Below are 16,673 nucleotides of genomic sequence, written 5' to 3'. Positions count from 1 at the left end.
TTAGGAGATAAAATTATTATATCGCTTCCTTCCTTTTTCTTCTCAATTGCCACAACGTTAGAATATCCGTCTGTAAAAAATAAAAAAATAAAAATTAAATAAATACAGCTCGTGGCTGTTGTTTTCGGAGATTCATGCCTTCTAAAACGTCCCTATGTAAAACTGTTTGTGGCCTAGTTTTCTTTGTGCCGTTAGATGGCAGTGTTGTTTTATTTAAAAAAAAAAAAAAAAAAAAAACAGCAGTCCCCTTTCAATTGTTGTCCGTGTGCGGAACCTTTGGATATCGGCTGTTGGTGATGACGGACTATAATCGGCAACGTACCCTCTTCGAGCAGTTGTTGTAGCAACCGTTTAATAGAGCAACAGCGTGGAAGTGAATGCTTTGTTCGTAATAGCAGCTGAATATAAGTTGAAGTCCGCTAAATTCAATTTGTATTCATCTAACTTTTACGCCGAGCAGAGTTGGATAAAGTTAGCTTTAGCTTAATTGTCAGACTTCAGTTAGCTAAGTGCTAACGTTAAATTAGCAAAATACGTACAGTCCGTATCTTATTGAGTAGGTAACATTAGTTGCTCAGCATGTCGGCTGTCAGTAGCCTCGTCCCTGCACGGTTCTTGACCATCACAGCTCACCTCGTCATTGTTATCACTATCTTTTGGTCGAGGGTAAGAAACAGATACTGCGCACCCTATCCTATTGTGATACATTAAGATTATATATTAGGAGCTTCTCGAGATCAAAACCAATAATTTGTTTTTTGTGCTGAATGTTTTTCCCAGAAAAACAACGTGAAGGCTTGCTTGCCCTTGGATTTCACGCAAGAGCAGTATGATGATGAAGACAGGAAGTAAGGAAACATTAGACAAACACATGCACACAAAGTCAGAAATAATTTCGTACGGGTGCTTGAAATCTTGAAAATTCTTGAATTTAAATGTTATATTTTCAAGGTTTAAAAAGTGCTTGGATTTTGGTTAAAGTCCTTGTAGATGCTTGAAATTCTTACTGTATTTCTCTTGCAATTTGACTATATCCATCTTTAGACTATAGATAATCGCATGATTAATGTAAAAAATAATGAGTAGCCTATCTGAAATGAAGACCGTTCTTCCTAAGTGTAATACTTTCGCTGTTGGTATGGTTAAGTGAAATCTCCCCCTTTTAGTATGCAAGTACTCATCTAAAACATGCAATTTACAATCAATGTAAGGTACTGGAAAAGCTTGAAAACTGACTTTGAAAGTCCTTGAAAAATGCTTGAATTTGACCACTACTAAAGTGTACAAACCCTGTTTGATGCACACATGCACAATATGTCTCTCTTTGTGGCAGATTGGTGGTGGCACTGGCAGTCACCCTCGGTCTGTTTGCTATAGAGTTGGCTGGGTTCTTCTCAGGTGTGTCCATGTTCAACTGCAGCCAAAGTCTCCTGTGTATCCTTTACAGTGGTGCTGTCTGTGGGTCCCTCATTGATGATGAATGATATGTGTAGACAGTATATATGTTCAGTTCTAGCCAGGGACCTTTGTTGCTAGTTGTACCCCTCACTTCCCATTTGTTTACTGTCTGACTTCAGGACCAACTGTCCAACAAAGGCAAATGTGTCAAAAATACAATCTTAGTCTCTCTTCAAGGAAATTCTGGGCAGAAACTGAGATATTGATATGAGGCTCTTTTGCAGAAAAAAAGGCATTAGGTGAGAGCAGCAAGTACAATGACATCTGACTGCCTCCTGGACTAATAACGGGAGGTGGGAGTTCATTTTTTATCACAATTAGACAAGAAACTGGTGTCAAATTAAATATATCTTGAGTAGAGCCCTAAATATATCAAAGCCAAAAAAGAGATAGGTGATATTTAAAAAGTCATTCTAGTCATCAGTTACAATTCCATGACTCCAAACTCCTTTATACCATATTCACCTCTTCACCGACTATAGCAACAGGAGCTCATGCCAGTGCCTCAGTGGCTCTGCTTTTCTTTCTAATTGAGCAGTGGGAGTGTGATATCTACTGGTGGATCCTTGCCATCTGCAGGTTAGTGTATATTTACTTAATGTTGTCTGTTTATCTTTCCAAATTATTTTTTTTCCCTAACCGATATTACTCCCAGCACTGGCTGTTCACTGCAGCGCATCCATATCCTTATCTTTCTTTGTGTTTGAGAAGTGGGAATGCTGGACTTATTGGGTTATTTTTGCCATCTGCAGGTTGGTGTGTGTCTGTTGTGTTGATTGACATGCATGTATCAGCTGTCAGAGAGCTAAACAATAACGTATAATATGAATACATATAAGTATTGTAGCACTGTCCTCAATGATATCTTTGTCTGTCTCTTCCACCAGTGTGCTGCCGGCTTTTGTGGAGATTCTTCTGTTTATATCTGTTTTTGGCCTGAAGAAGAAACCACTATAAAAGACAGTCCTGAGGTGAAATGCTACAAATAAGGGTGTTGATATGACTTAACAGAAACTGTAGCCACATGTCTGATTTATTTCTAATGTTCCAAGGAATAAACTTAATATTTAACAGACTTGTGTAAACATGCTGCACTGACACGCATCAAACAGATGTACAAGCTGATCTCTGTAATGTTTATTTTTTTATATTGTATAGATTTTTTTATATATATTTTGGATAAAGTAAATTGTAGAAAAGATAGTACCCTTGTGTTAATTTGTCAGTAAACAATGATGCAGTTTTTTTGTTCTCACATTGTTGTCACATTTCTATGTAAAGTCTTAGAATACTGTTGTAATCCAAATACATTTCATATAAATTCTTTCTTAAATCATTGGTTGTCAATTATTTTCACTCTGAACCCTCTTGCCACTCCCCTTTTGCCTGCCAGGCACATCTTTTTGACAGTGCATACAGTGTACAAATACCACCTCTTTCACTCAGTAACACAACAAGGGTCATAATCCATTTCCTTTTGAGCATTGAAATTCTGGAGCTTGTGTGATTGTACACACCTTTTTTCTACCGGAGGGAAAGCATTATAATCATTCTTGCTTTTCTGATTATGGATGATTAGATGAATCTCCATTAATAAAAACTGAGCTACAGAATTGTGCAGAGTGTAGAGGGAATAAAGTAGGAAAAAACTATATTTGTGAATTAAGAATTATTTAAATTGTGATAAATGAGGACAACAAGCAGAATAAAACGTTCATTGAGGATGTTAATAGTAATTTACTAATTTTACTGCAGGAATTAATGATGTAATAACAGTTCAAAAAATTAAGAAAATACAATCATTGACGGATTTTCACCGGTATGAATTATATTAAAATTAATGTGTGTAAATCTGAAATATCACGACTGCGTTTTATTTAGCAGAGTTAAAAAAGTTAACAGCACTAAAAGGGACACCTCCTCCTCTATTCACGACTCCGCCCACTGGTCCCACCTGCAATTTGGACCGGGTAGTGAGGTTTTTAGTTCCTAGAGCCGGGTACAATTAGCTGGCTCAACGAATTTAAACCTAACTCACCTCTGTGTGATTGTAAGGGCGCCAATCTAACACTGAACGATGGGTATGTATTGCACGTTAAATGTATCATTCCTGTAGACTCACTAAGCAATTGTGTATTTGCAAAGCTATTGAAGATATTAGCGTGTAGTTCTATGGGAAAGCTAACTCGCTAATGCTAACCTTTAGAAATCATACTCTAAGTAAATGATAGCACTGCAGCAGTGGTTTTTGCTGTTAGCGTTACACTACTCTGAAACAGCAAGGACATACATTTCTTACTACGCTGTGTATGTAGAGAGTTACATTAGCAGGATAATTTTGCTGCCAACATGGGTTGTTTAGCTTGAAGCTAATAGCACGGAAGTGTTTATGAAGGAACACTGACGTGGCCTTACCTTTTAAAGAGTTAACTGGCCAGTCTAGTTCAAGTGAGAGCTGATTATTTATTGAGATTTTTGAGGTTTGATTTTTCACAAATGTACGATTTTGCCACGTAAATGATTATACTATGAAGACTAAAAGGAAGAAATAGTTTAACAGTGTTTATGTTTCAATGTCTGCATTCTGTTTTCACCTATAAGTGCTTATATTTAAACATCCTTACTTCTGATGAGGTCAAGCAAAAGATAACTCATCAGTTTAGTTACAGCTGAAGAATCCTGTCCACTAACCTGTCTCTTCAGTTGTATTGTTGCACCATACTGTACCATCAATGCTAAGACTTAGTGTTTGTTAATGAGACGCCAGCCTTAGTGAAGGACTTTGCATCTGTGTTTTGTGTGAATTATACAATAAAACAATGTCTTTGCCTCGTAGCAGTGAACACAGGTACATCTCTAGTGCTGTCCAGTCTGCTGTCAGTGCTGGTATTTGCCGGCATGCAGATGTTCAGTAAGCAGCTGGGATCCACTGAGTGGCTCACCATCCTGGGAGGTTTCTTGGGCTCGGTCCTCTTCATCTGCTCCCTCACTGTATCCTATTGAACTGCTTTAATCAATGTTGCAAATCACTAAATGACAAGATGATGCAGCATTCCATGCTTCTTTATCAAAAAGACGTTTTAAACAAACATCTGATGCTGTTATCTTTTGTGTGCAAATTATCAATCAAAATGTTGTATGCCATTTTCTGCATGATATGATTTATTTGAGAAGCTAATTTCTTGTTCATATAAATGTGCTGACGTCACTGCGGGGTGTTTCACCTTAACATTATTTTCAGGCATTTAACAATCTGGAAAATCTGATTTTTGGAAAAGGATTCCAAGCCAAGATATTTCCAGAGAGTAAGTAGCCGTAGCTGCAAGACTGAAATCAAACTCTCTTTTTTTGTTCACATGATGTTTTTTTTTTTTCAACAATATTTTTTATTGAAGTTTCAAGTGCACATCAAACTTTATGTCGAATATACAAACATTTTAATTTATATCCCCTCGAACATACATTCATTCACACAGACAAAGAAATGAGTAAATAAAATGGACAGTGACAACAAACATTAATCTAATGCAAAATAAGTACTAAAATGAAATAAATAAGACTAAAGTGGAGCAAAATAAAAAATAAATAAATAAAAATAAAATAAAAGGCAGGATCATTTCATGTTCACATGATGTTTAGTTTAATATTTCTCCTATTTGCTGAGTCAAGCATTGGCATAGCTTACATGACCAATGTTAACTATTAAAGCATATCTGAACAACACATTCCAGCCTCTCCAAACAGGAGTTAATCCTTTGATATACAAATGATCAGTGTGATTTTACCATTGATTTAATATAACACCTAAGAAACACTTTATCTGCGATAAGCCCACAATATTGTAGCTTTTATACATCATTCAGACTTTTAATATTCCTTCTCTCTTTCCAGTTCTGGTGTGCCTGTGCCTGTCACTGTTTGCCTCCGGTCTGGTGCACCGTGTCTGTGTCACCACATGGTAAGTGACAGTACCTCTCGATCACAAATACCTACTGCTGCTTCATACAACTGGGTTAAAAGCAGTCTCTAAATGTGTTTTATTTCACTGTTTTTTCTCTTTCTTTCTATTCCAGCCTGATATTCTCGCTCTTTGCCCTGTACTACATCAACAAAGTATCTGCCGCTCTCTACCAAGCAGCTGCTCCTGCAGTAACACCAGCCAAGGCTGCCAGCAAGGGCAAAAGGAAGAACTGAGGAATCTGTTGGATCCCATTTGCATCAAATAAATCAGTTGATATAAGCCAGGTGCTGATGGCCAGTGCAACACAGCAGTTGCATATTTTGTAATATTGTTTTTTTTAGTCCATGACCCTTTGTGTATTTTTGCTGGCATGTCACTTAAAAAGTGACAACCTATTTAATCATTCAAAGAGACAAGTTTAAAACCATGATAACATCATTTTTTTTAATAGTGATCTCAAATTGAATTGAGGCCATAAAAATATGAACAACATTCCAGTGACATCCTTTTCCTCAGCACTTGTTTAAACTGATTGCAAAGAGATTCAAAACATCCTGTCATGTTATTTGTGTGTTCATCAGCACATCAAGTTACTTTTTTGTTTAATTCATTTTGTAATTAAACTCTGTAAAAGACTTTGAATGCATTTTTGATGATTTAATTTGCAAATACCAGTGTATTTATTCAGGTATGTGTGGTGGCATCCTAAAAAAAGTAGTGCTGAGTGAGTGCTCATTAGGCAGTGGTTGAACAGGGCAGCTTCCTGGTGTCAGTGTTGACAGGGCGTTCCTGATAAAGAAGCTTGCTTAGATAAACACAGACATGTGAGAGGGCCTGGCAACAAACTAAAAATAAATATATTTGTCTAAATAAAGTATTTCAAGAGGAGACATGTATAAAGACTTGACTTGAGAAGCCAGCAGAGCCCAAACAACATTTTATGCAAATAAAAGTTCTATAAAATCTATAAAGAGGTCCAAACCTGCCCATAGCATGTCCCGGCATAATAAGAAAATGGGTGTGTCATTTGGCTGCATCTGCGACATGATACTTAGATTCATATTAGAATAACTTTGAATAGCAGATTTTCTTTGGCAGTTTTTCCAGATGTGGAAGTTTGATAATTCTGTCTAAAGATGACATCGTCTTAAAACCTTTAACATCTTTTGGTGTTAAAAGAAAGTGTCACTTTTGAAAGTTATGGATTCATCTCAATCACTTGCCCCTGGGGACAATGTGGGCAGAGGCAGTACTTGCTCGTGGCTCTGCCTCTCATCACATGGGGCGTTATTAGTATACAGTTTTTGGATGAAGTTCCAGTCTCCTGCTCGCTTCACTGAATCCCAAACTACAGTTTCTGCTCCTGTGTCCTGGTAAGTTTCTTATTACTACTTAAACACTTACTTATCTGCTTTCACTGTTGTCTTACATGCTTTTCCAAGTTGCATTCACACAGAAAACTGACTAATAAGATTACTTGTAGTGAAGAAGAAAGATTATTTGTCCTGATTTCTGTGTCTAGGGTTAGGGTTAAGCTTCATGCAAAGGCTGTGATAGTTGTTTGTTTTTTTCCACTTTTTTCAGTGAACTTGGGCGTTGTTGGCGATCACACATGACTTTTCTCTTCTGACGAGTCGCCTCTTGTCCTTTGCTGAATTTCCCACAAGTTGCATCACTCTTATTCATTTTATGTGCCAAGAAAAGGCCAATAGGATAAACACTCACATCCTCACTTAACAATGCAACAGTTAGTTTTGGATGAAGTAGCAGTAGGCTACCAGACAGTGGACGAAGCTCAGTAGTCCTACATTAAAAGTGCTGAAGTATTAGTAGCTGGTGGTAAAGGTGTGGCTTTATGGATCAGTGAATAGAGAAAGAACGCTTACGCAAGTCGTTCATAGCAGTCAGACTGGCTTTTTTTTTTTACACAATATTTTTATTCTATTTTCAGTTTATAACACTTTTGACATACAGCATTTACATTTTGCATTTACATTCATGTATCGTCATTCAACTTCCATATTTTCAAATAGCTGCATTTACATAGACAGAAAAATAAAAACAAACAAAACATAACACTTCGAACAGGTATGCTCCTCCTGTTAAAGAAAATGGTAATCTATATACAATTGAGTATCGTTTGTAATTGGTGTGAATTAAAAACACATATATAGAAAAGCAATATGAATCTGACAAGACCGGAATCTGCATTGTCCACAAAGACTAGTTATCCACTTCTTCATCTGTTAAATCTAAGTATTTAATGTAGTTAATGAAAGGGCTCCATATGTCCTCAAATACATGCCGTTTAGCCTTTAATATGTCAGTTATTCTCTCTAAAGGAAGACTTGCTAACATCTGTCTTATCCATTGAGTTGTACTTGGTCTATAAATCTTTATCCACAATAATGCAACACATTTCTTAGCATAAAGCAAGCTGAGGTCTATAAACGTCCGCTCATTCCTACTATAGTTATGTTTCTCTGGGTATAAGCCAAACAAAAAAAGTTTAGGGTCCAGTTAGACTGGCTTTTTTATGTTTCTTTTGGAGTAATGGCTTCTTCCTGGCAGAGTGGCCTTTCAGTCCATGTGGGTACAGTACTCGTTTCACTGTGGATAATAACACACTTTTACCAGCTTCAGCCAGCATCTTCACAAGGTCTTTTCCTTTTGTTCTTGGGTTGATATGCACATTTTGGACCAAAGCACGTTCATCTCTGGGACACAGAGCCCATCTCCTTCCTGAGCGCTATGATGGCTGGACATTCCCATGGTGTTTATACGTGGGTATAATTATTTGAACAGATGAATGTGGCACCTTCAGGCATCTGGAAATTGCACCCAAGGATGAACCAGACTTGTGCAAGTCCACAATTCTCTTCCTGATATTTTGGTTGATTTCTTTTGACTTTCCCATGATGTCACACAAAGAAGCAGTGTGTTTCAGGTGTGCCTTAAAATACATCCACAGGTGTGTCTCCAATTAACTCTAATGTTGTCAATAAACCAATCAGAAGCTTCCAAAGACATGACAGCATCATCTGGGCTTTCCCAAATTGATTCAAGGCATAATAATGTTAGTGTATGTAAACTTCTGACTTTGAAGAAAGTTATAAAAAATTGTCTAAAACAAGCCTTCTCTCATTGTTCTGGCATTTAGCAAATAGAAATAATTTTGGTAATCCTAACGGACCTAAAACAGGAAAAGTGATTGTCTGATTTCATGTCAGACAGTGAGAAAAAAAGCATATGTGTCTTTTTATATAGTGTATGTAAACTTCTGGTTTCAACTGTATATATCTGTTTTAAACCCCTTTCTGTGTTTTTATACATTTTTATTTAAAAAAAGAAATTTCCCCACAATTTGTTCTTACTACTACATACAAAAACCTATTTAACTGTGGGATAAAGTTCTAATGTGCAATATCTGAAATACAAAATACACTCAGTAAAAAAACAACACCCTATGTGCAATATTGCTAAAATGCTAAATAGCAGCCATGTAAGTATTTTATGTATAGTATATGTCTTATTTTCTTAATGATTACATCATTTATTTGTTGATCACAGATCATAACTTGACCAAAGTTAATGTGCAATGTGATTTAATGTTGTAGCTTGTCCCGGTGCTAGTTAGAGCTCTGATCATATTTGATGTATTTTTTAGTAGTCATAGTTATTATTAGACATTATAACAGAACAACACAACATTATAAAAACATTATTCTGCACAGTAACTTGTAACAGATGTCAAATAAGTGCAGAGAAGTAGAAAGTACATATCCTTTAACCTCCTGAGACCCAAGCTTTTGTTTGGTATGTATTGTTTCTCCTAGATATTTTGGATTTGTAGGATGATGAGTACAAAAACTAAGCATTATCTTTGATTTATCTCTTTAATTTTACTGTATAACACAATTAATACTTTTTATTTCCTTACATCTACACCCTCTCTTTGGAAGAACGATAGTAAAAGTCTATTCGCTCTCAAATGAGTACTTCCTGATTACCAGTGTCGCAGCTTGTTGCTATTGCTAAAAAATAGTCAAACTTGCACATACATACACATACTTGCACTACAAACATAATTAAGCACAAATAAACAAGTTTTAATCACAAAATCTGATCAGCTTTTGTACCTGGTCCACTTTTGTCTGGGGACAAGCTGTTGATTGACTTGACCAAGGTGCTGCCATCTGATTTTTACACTGACTGATGTATTGTGCTTTTTCTAGAGTGTGTACTACTAAGGACAACATGTTATAGTTAAGCAGATTTAATTATAAGGTCCAGAAAAACCTCAAATGAAATGTCCACATATGAGGACGCAGGGTCACAGGAGGTTAAGATTTTTGCCCAGACTTGTCTTCTCCTTCTTTCAGCACCTGCTTCTACAGCCATGACTGAGTTGGAGCAAAGCATGGAGAGCCTGTACCTGGTATTCCACAAATATGCTGATGGAGACAGTGATGCAAAGACTATAACCAAGAAGGAGCTGAAAAAACTAATGAATACCGAGTTGCCGAGCTTCATGAAAGTAGGAAGCTTTTGCCTCTTTTTTTTTTAACAAATAACACATATTTCCTCAGAAGTGATCAGCATACATATCTTATTGCTCTTACTTTAACTTTGCAACCTGAATTTGCACTTTCAGAACCAAAGGAACCCCAAAGTCGTGGACTACATATTAAAAGATTTGGACGCAAACAAAGATGATAAGCTGGATTTTGAAGAGTTTCATCCCCTTGTGGCTCGCCTCTCAATGATATGTGAGAAGTTGTACATGCTCAGTGGCCAGAAGAACTGCAAGCAGTAATGCTTCATCACATATAACTTTACTTGAGTTAACCCTTGTGCCTTCCTCGGGCATTTTTGTACATTTTTCTCTTCTTTTTTTTTTTCATTTGTTAACCATTTTGGCTGTGTTACATCTTGAGGCATGAATTTTTGCAGGAACTTTTCTATTTAGTGAAATTTTTGAAATCCATTGTCATTAACCCTTACATGTCTTTTGTACTCCATTGGTGCATTTACTACCCTCTCGCCACCCTCGTGGCCAAAAACGTCCACGCACACAACAACTGCTATAAAATCACCATACATCAATATTTTTTTCTGATTTTTTTTCATAAATCTCTTCAACTTCAGACTTGTTCAAAACTACCAAACATTAAAACATTTTCAGAATTTTAACCCTTTATATGTCAGTTTATATATTTGAATTTTTCGAAAATGTCTTCCAAAAAAACACAAAAGATGAATTTTTTTCCATAAAATAAATAGTAGGAAGCTGGAATTTTGGTGGTGATTAGAGTCTTGGATATGTCAAAGATAAGCAACAAAATTGATTTGATTGCATTAGTATTTTTTATGTAGTGCCAAATACTCCCTCTGCCGTCCCTCGTGGACAAAAACGTCTACGCACAGTAAAACTGCTATAAATTAAAAATACATCAATATTTTTTTTCAGATTTTTTTTTCATAAATCTCTTAAGGCTAATGTGCAATGTGCTTTCATTATGTAGCTGTGCTTTCATTATGACGCTGTGCTTTCATTATGTAGCTGGTGCTGTTTAGAGCTCTGAGCCTGTTTCTGTTTTGTTTTGTAGTTGAAATTGTAACACAAGATCACTCTTTAACCAAATAAGTGCAGAGAAGTAGAAATTATATCCTTTAAGATTTTTGCCCCGACTTGTGTTCTCTTCATTCAGCACTTGGTTCTGCAGCCGTGACTGAGTTGGAGAAAAGCATGGAGAGCCTGATGAAGACATTCAACAAACATGCTGATGAAGATGCTGATGATACACACACCCTAACCAAGAAAGAACTGAAAAAAATAGTGGAGGCCGAGTTGCCAAGCTTCCTGAAAGTAAGAATCTTTTGCCTTTTTTAATCAAATAAAATCTATTTCTTCAGCATTGATCAACATACATATTTTAATGCTCTTACTTTAACTTTGCACCCTGAATTTGCACTTTCAGGCCCAAAAGGACCCCGAAACCGTGGACAATATATTAAAAGATTTTGACGCAAACAAAGATGATAAGCTGGATTTTGGAGAGTTTCTTCTCCTCGTTGCCCGCATCTCAATCTCATGTGAGAAGTTTTACATGCTCAGTTGCAAGAAGAAAAGCAAGAAGTGATGGGCAAATTTTAGGTTGAACAATTTTGTTTTTTGGGTTGTTCTTTTTTTGAGTTAGAGTTTGAGTTACTTGTCTGTTTACTCCAAACAGTAGAAAAGGTGGCAACTCTTTGTTTCATTTACTTTAAGTTCCCTTTTCATCTTTCATTATATTCACACATAGATTACTGGACACGTGAGTTCATATCACATACTTTACTTTATTTGGGTTATCTATTTGGGTGCACACTTTCAGTTAACTTTCAATATCAACATTTCTGTATTTTCCTTTAGTTATTTGAGGCGTCAGTCTGCAGAGTGATTGCTATTTGGATTAAACCATGTTCCTCCTGCAGCATGGGGGGAGTGAGAGTTTTGTTTGCTTTCTTTTTTTTGATATTTGTGTATTTTCCTTGTTATAGTTATGACTTTTCTTTTCTTAGTTTGATTAGATTGCATTAGGCTGACATAAGTTATTGTAGTTTGTTTGGATACTTTGTTGGTAAATTGTCTATTGCTCTACCCCCCTGTGTGGCAATTGCCTGATCAGCCACTATATATAAGTCCCCATGTGTCTTCAAGTCAGTTTAGATGTTCATCTTTTGTTTAACCCCTGCCTTAGTTCAGTTAAGTTCTGTTATGTTGAGCCATTTTTGGGCCCAGACTGTTCATTTGCTGATTTATTTCTTTTAATTTTTGGAAAATTAAAAAATCTTTCTCCTGATTGCATATCATTTTTTTATGTCTTGTGCCATGTACTTATTGGGAACTGTTAACAACCACTGTACTTTAAGATGATTTTGAAAATTGGTGTTTTGATCCTCCCGTCGACTATGCACCCATGGTCCTCATGTGTCAAAAAGGACCCCAAGACATTTGACTGGTTTTAGCACATGTAGAAAAAAAATATTACCAACTTTTTCCCCCCACCTTTGAAGGCAACTCATGACCAACACATTGATGTATAATTTTCATATCTTTTCCATTATTATTGGTGAATTTAAGTCAAATGTACAAAATGAGGCTTCATTCCAAGAGAAAAAAAGGTACTAAAACCTGAATATTTTTTTCAATAGTAATAGTGGAAAAAAATGTCTCTATGGGAATGCACCAAGTAGGTTATGCCAATTTTTAGTGAAACTTATGTTTTGAAAACATTGTACATTTTTAGATGACAGCAAAAAAAATTAAAAAAATCACACCTGTGGTCAAAAAGGACCCCATGATATTAGACTGGTTTTAGGACATAAAGAAGAAAATGATTAACTTCTTTTTTCACCTTTAACGGCCACTCAAGACCAACACATTGATATATAATTTTCATAAACCTTATAAAACACGGAAAAATGTAAGAAGAAAGTTGATATTTCTTATTTATATTATCCATAAAGGATGCAGAGGGGCACATATGCTGAAAAATTCAAGCAATTCTATGAAAGTTATCTACACTACTGGTCAAAAGTTTTAGAACACACCAACTTTTCCAGAATTTAATTGAAAATTATGCAGTTTAATGTCTCAGTGTACTCTGAAATGAATGCACATTTGCAACATTTAAAACTCTTTATTGAGCATGATAGTGTTTTGAAAGTTAAAAAAAATTCAAAATCACATTATGTTGGACTAAAGGACTAAAAAAAGACACAAAATGACAAAAAAAAGACACAAAATGACAAAAAAGACACAAAATGACTAAAAAAAGACACAAAATGACCAAAAAAGACACAAAATGACTAAAAAAAGACACAAAATGACTTACAAAGACATGAAAAGAATTCAAAAATGGACAAAATAGCCCAAGACTCCATAGAGTTAAGTTGTTAACCCATTTCTTGTTCCCTGAAAAAGGCCTACTTGTATAATTCTGAAATGTACATTATTTTTCAGTTTTGGTTAAGCTTACCTTTTTTTATTTACCTCTGGCAGTTCACCACTTACCTTTGTACCCTTTCAAGCTGTTCATTTGACTTGAACTGCTTGAATTTTAATAAAAAACTGGAAAAATTGGGGTGTTCTAAAACTTTTGACCGGTAGTGTATATCAATGGTTTGATGAAAATGATTTGGGGTCAAAAAGGACCCCAGGACTACAGGAGGGTTAAACAGGTCGTGTACTGTCTGTAATTCACCACTAGATGTCACAGAACTCCTTAATACAAACTAACATTTCAACAAAATAGCGGTTCACTCAGGAATTCATCCTCTGGCTTCTCTCCAGTTCCACCACATGAGAGGAAAGACTGTTTTATTAAGAGTCAGTTACAGTGTGTTGGACCAGATTTTACCTTCCGATACAAAATGCTTGATTTGTCCCAACAAAAAACATCATGGAGGTTATAACTGAGAAATATTGTGTTGTAGAATGTGGTGTTGATGTAGTCTTGTTAGTGTAGTGTTGATGATTGTGCATGAGCCATAATGCACATGTTATTGTTGTACAACTGATCAGCTACAGAGCAGCCAGTCGCATTTTAACCCTTTATCAGGCAAAGAACTATATTTGGTAACTTCAGGTAATATTTCGAGAAAAAAGTTGCAAATTTACCAGATTAAAGTGGCAAATCTACAAGAAAAAACTTCGCAAATTTAAGAGATTTAAAGTGGCAAATCTGCGCGAAAATAGTCGCAGATTTACGAGAAAAAAGTGGGGGAAAAGCTTTTTTTTCCTCCCAGATTCACCACTTTAAATCTCACAAATCTGTGCATTTTTTTCTCATAGATTTGCCACTTTAATCTCGTAAACTTTTTTCTCAAAATATTATTTTCGTATGTTTCTTTCTTTTTTTTTTATTTACACATTCTGGCTGTATGTTATATCCTCCAATATTCTCTAGGGTTGAAATTTGGAATTTGCAAATATTTCAATGAGTGCCCTATTAAGGGTTAAAGTGGTGAATCTGGGAGAAAAAAGTTGCTTTTCCCCCCACTTTTTTTCACGTAAATCTGCGACTTTTTTCGCGCAGATTTGCCACTTTAATCTACTAAATTTGCAACGTTTTTCTCGAAATATTACCAGAAGTTACCAAATATAGTTCTTTGCCTGATAAAGGGCTAAGTCCAGGCACGCCCATAACCAGCATGTCCCGGCATCATAAGAAAATATGTCATTCCGCTACATCTGCGTCATGTGGCTGAGCTCTTACCACTTTAATTCATATTAGAATAACTTTGCAGATGTTTTTCCAGATGTGGAAGTTGGATAATCCTGTCAGAAGATGACATAATCTTACAACTTTTAACATGTTTTGGTATTAAACGAAAGTGTCCCATTTGAAGCTATCTGTGTATCTCTTGTGGTTGTGTGGAGAATGTGGGCAGAGGCAGAGTTTGCTCATGGCTCTGCCCTGTATCCTCCCTCTCGCTCTCATCACATGGGGCGTTGCTTGGTCGGCTATAAATTTTTGCAAGAAGTTCCAGTGAGCCCCTGCCCTCTTCACTGAATCCCAAACTACAGTTTCTGTTCCTGTTTGTCCTGGTAAGTTCCTTATTACTACTTAAACACTTACTTATCTGCTTTCACTGTTGTCTCGTGTCCTTTCACACACACAGAAATCTGACAAATAAGATTACATATTATGAAGAAGAAATATTTTTCATATCTGGTTCTGTGTGTCGTTTAAGGCTGTATGCAAAAGCTGTGGTATTTTTTCTTCTTCTTCCACTTCGTCTCTGTTTAACATCTTTTATCTGCGGACTTGGGCTTTGGTGGCGCATCACGTACGACTTTTCTCTTCTGACAAGTCGCGTCTTGTCCTCTGTCGCACTTTCCACAAGTTACCTCACTCTTCTTTGTCTTCGCTTTGTGCGTTTCCTTACCTCGCTTTTTTTGGAACTCAGCCAGAAAATGTTGAAATGGAAGGGAAACGCAGAGGGAGAGTGGGAGGCTTGAGATAAGGGTTTTTTTTTATTTTATGTGCCAGAAAATGATGTGTAATAGTTAAAGAATTTGCACTGAGTGCCAATAGGACCAACACCCCACATCCTCACTTAGCAATGTAACAGTAGGTTTTTGGATAAAGTAGCAGTAGGCTACCACTGTGTAGAAATAAGGTAGAAGTCCTGCAATTAAAGGATCGACGTAAAAGCACTAATGTATTAGTATGAGCCGCTGCACTGCAAAAAGGGGAGTCTAAAAACAAGATAAAAACACTATAAAAAGGGAGGGGTATCTTGCTGCATGGACAGATATTTTCACTTAACAAGATGTCTTGAATTAAGATTGTTAAATCTAGAAATAAGCATGTTGAGCACTTAAAATAAGAAATTAACTCTTAAAACAAGATAAATTATATAACACTTCTAAATCTAAGTTGTTGTTTTTATCTTGGCAAGAAACAAATAATTTGCATTTGTGTGGTAATGGTGGGTCTTTGTGGATTAAGTCTTATCTTAATCTTTACATTACATCATCATTTATTTGCCCGTAACATCTGCACAGTAACTTGCAACAGATATAGTCAAATAAGTGCAGAGAAGTAAAAAGTACATATCCTTTAAGATTTTTGCCCAGACTTGTCTTCTCTTCTTTCAGCACCTGATTCTACAGCCATGAGTGACTTGGAGAATTGCATGGAGTTGCTGATGAAGACATTCCACAAATATGCTGATGAAGATGGTGATGCACAGACCCTAACCAAGAAGGAGCTGAAAAAACTAATGGAGAACGAGATGCCAGGCTTCCTGAAAGTAAGAATCTTTTGCCTTTTTTAATCAAATGAAATATATTTCTTCAGAATTGATCAATATACATATTTTAATGCTTTTACTTTAACTTTGCACCCTGAATTTGCACTTTCAGGCCCAAAAGGACCCCAAAACTGTGGAAAAAATACTAAAAGATTTGGACACGAACAAAGATGATAAGCTGAGTTTTGAAGAGTTTCTACCCCTCGTCGCCGGCATCTCAATCTCATGTGAGAAATTGTACATGCTCAGTTGCCAGAAGAAGAAGTCCAAGAAGTGATGGGCACATTTTAGATAGAACAATGATGTTGTTATTTTGAATTAAGAGAATTTTGTAGCACAAATGTGTGCTAAAATCACAAGTAAAAACTAACTTTGACAAGATTTCACCTTGTTTGTTTGTTTTTTTGGGTGCAAAATACGTTTCCCCCCTAAATCTTTCTTCTGATTG

At 36.1% G+C, this 16,673-nt stretch overlaps 4 protein-coding genes across 6 annotated transcripts; all 4 read left to right on the top strand.

The window, feature by feature from the left end:
• The first annotated feature begins 183 nt into the window (after positions 1-183).
• Positions 184-2,794, top strand: LOC131976603 (transmembrane protein 107-like). Of its 2 annotated transcripts, none has more exons than XM_059339707.1 (5): positions 184-666; positions 781-848; positions 1,334-1,434; positions 2,114-2,210; positions 2,346-2,794. In XM_059339707.1, the coding sequence occupies exons 1-5, from the start codon at positions 580-582 to the stop codon at positions 2,413-2,415; spliced, it is 423 nt and encodes a 140-aa protein (XP_059195690.1). In that variant the 5' UTR covers positions 184-579; the 3' UTR covers positions 2,416-2,794. The 2 variants fall into 2 exon arrangements, with proteins under 2 accessions (XP_059195690.1, XP_059195689.1); XM_059339706.1 differs by lacking the exon at positions 2,114-2,210 and adding an exon at positions 1,941-2,037.
• Positions 2,795-3,413: 619 nt separating this feature from the next.
• On the top strand, positions 3,414-6,055 carry krtcap2 (keratinocyte associated protein 2). 2 transcript variants are annotated; one of them, XM_059339540.1, is made up of 5 exons: positions 3,414-3,539; positions 4,295-4,449; positions 4,700-4,763; positions 5,350-5,416; positions 5,532-6,055. In XM_059339540.1, exons 1-5 carry the CDS (start codon positions 3,536-3,538, stop codon positions 5,650-5,652), a joined length of 411 nt encoding a protein of 136 aa, XP_059195523.1. In that variant the 5' UTR covers positions 3,414-3,535; the 3' UTR covers positions 5,653-6,055. The 2 variants fall into 2 exon arrangements, with proteins under 2 accessions (XP_059195523.1, XP_059195524.1); XM_059339541.1 differs by having other exon boundaries at positions 3,437-3,539; positions 4,298-4,449.
• Positions 6,056-6,658: 603 nt separating this feature from the next.
• On the top strand, positions 6,659-11,585 carry LOC131976575 (protein S100-Z-like). The gene is made up of 5 exons (XM_059339674.1): positions 6,659-6,792; positions 9,802-9,956; positions 10,074-10,188; positions 11,131-11,288; positions 11,401-11,585. The coding sequence occupies exons 2-5, from the start codon at positions 9,819-9,821 to the stop codon at positions 11,560-11,562; spliced, it is 573 nt and encodes a 190-aa protein (XP_059195657.1). The 5' UTR covers positions 6,659-6,792; positions 9,802-9,818; the 3' UTR covers positions 11,563-11,585.
• A 3,281-nt stretch (positions 11,586-14,866) lies between these two features.
• LOC131976462 (protein S100-A1-like) lies at positions 14,867-16,606 on the top strand. Its single transcript, XM_059339511.1, has 3 exons — positions 14,867-15,014; positions 16,071-16,225; positions 16,338-16,606. The coding sequence occupies exons 2-3, from the start codon at positions 16,088-16,090 to the stop codon at positions 16,500-16,502; spliced, it is 303 nt and encodes a 100-aa protein (XP_059195494.1). The 5' UTR covers positions 14,867-15,014; positions 16,071-16,087; the 3' UTR covers positions 16,503-16,606.
• Positions 16,607-16,673: the final 67 nt, after the last annotated feature.

Source organism: Centropristis striata, chromosome 8 (assembly GCF_030273125.1).
Source record: "Centropristis striata isolate RG_2023a ecotype Rhode Island chromosome 8, C.striata_1.0, whole genome shotgun sequence".
Lineage (NCBI taxonomy): Eukaryota > Metazoa > Chordata > Actinopteri > Perciformes > Serranidae > Centropristis > Centropristis striata.
This window is presented reverse-complemented; position numbering and strand designations above follow the sequence as displayed.

Bases quoted from the DNA above. Each gene is read 5' to 3' on its own strand.
- LOC131976603 (XM_059339707.1), top strand. From the start codon at position 580: ATGTCGGCTGTCAGTAGCCTCGTCCCTGCACGGTTCTTGACCATCACA. The intron at 849-1,333 runs GTAAGGAAACAT...TCTTTGTGGCAG, and splicing joins TATGATGATGAAGACAGGAA to ATTGGTGGTGGCACTGGCAG. The intron at 1,435-2,113 runs GTATCCTTTACA...TATTACTCCCAG, and splicing joins CTGCAGCCAAAGTCTCCTGT to CACTGGCTGTTCACTGCAGC.
- krtcap2 (XM_059339540.1), top strand. The intron at 4,764-5,349 runs GTAAGTAGCCGT...CTCTCTTTCCAG, and splicing joins AGCCAAGATATTTCCAGAGA to TTCTGGTGTGCCTGTGCCTG. The intron at 5,417-5,531 runs GTAAGTGACAGT...TTTCTATTCCAG, and splicing joins CGTGTCTGTGTCACCACATG to CCTGATATTCTCGCTCTTTG.
- LOC131976575 (XM_059339674.1), top strand. From the start codon at position 9,819: ATGACTGAGTTGGAGCAAAGCATGGAGAGCCTGTACCTGGTATTCCAC. The intron at 9,957-10,073 runs GTAGGAAGCTTT...TTGCACTTTCAG, and splicing joins AGTTGCCGAGCTTCATGAAA to AACCAAAGGAACCCCAAAGT. The intron at 11,289-11,400 runs GTAAGAATCTTT...TTGCACTTTCAG, and splicing joins AGTTGCCAAGCTTCCTGAAA to GCCCAAAAGGACCCCGAAAC.
- LOC131976462 (XM_059339511.1), top strand. From the start codon at position 16,088: ATGAGTGACTTGGAGAATTGCATGGAGTTGCTGATGAAGACATTCCAC. The intron at 16,226-16,337 runs GTAAGAATCTTT...TTGCACTTTCAG, and splicing joins AGATGCCAGGCTTCCTGAAA to GCCCAAAAGGACCCCAAAAC.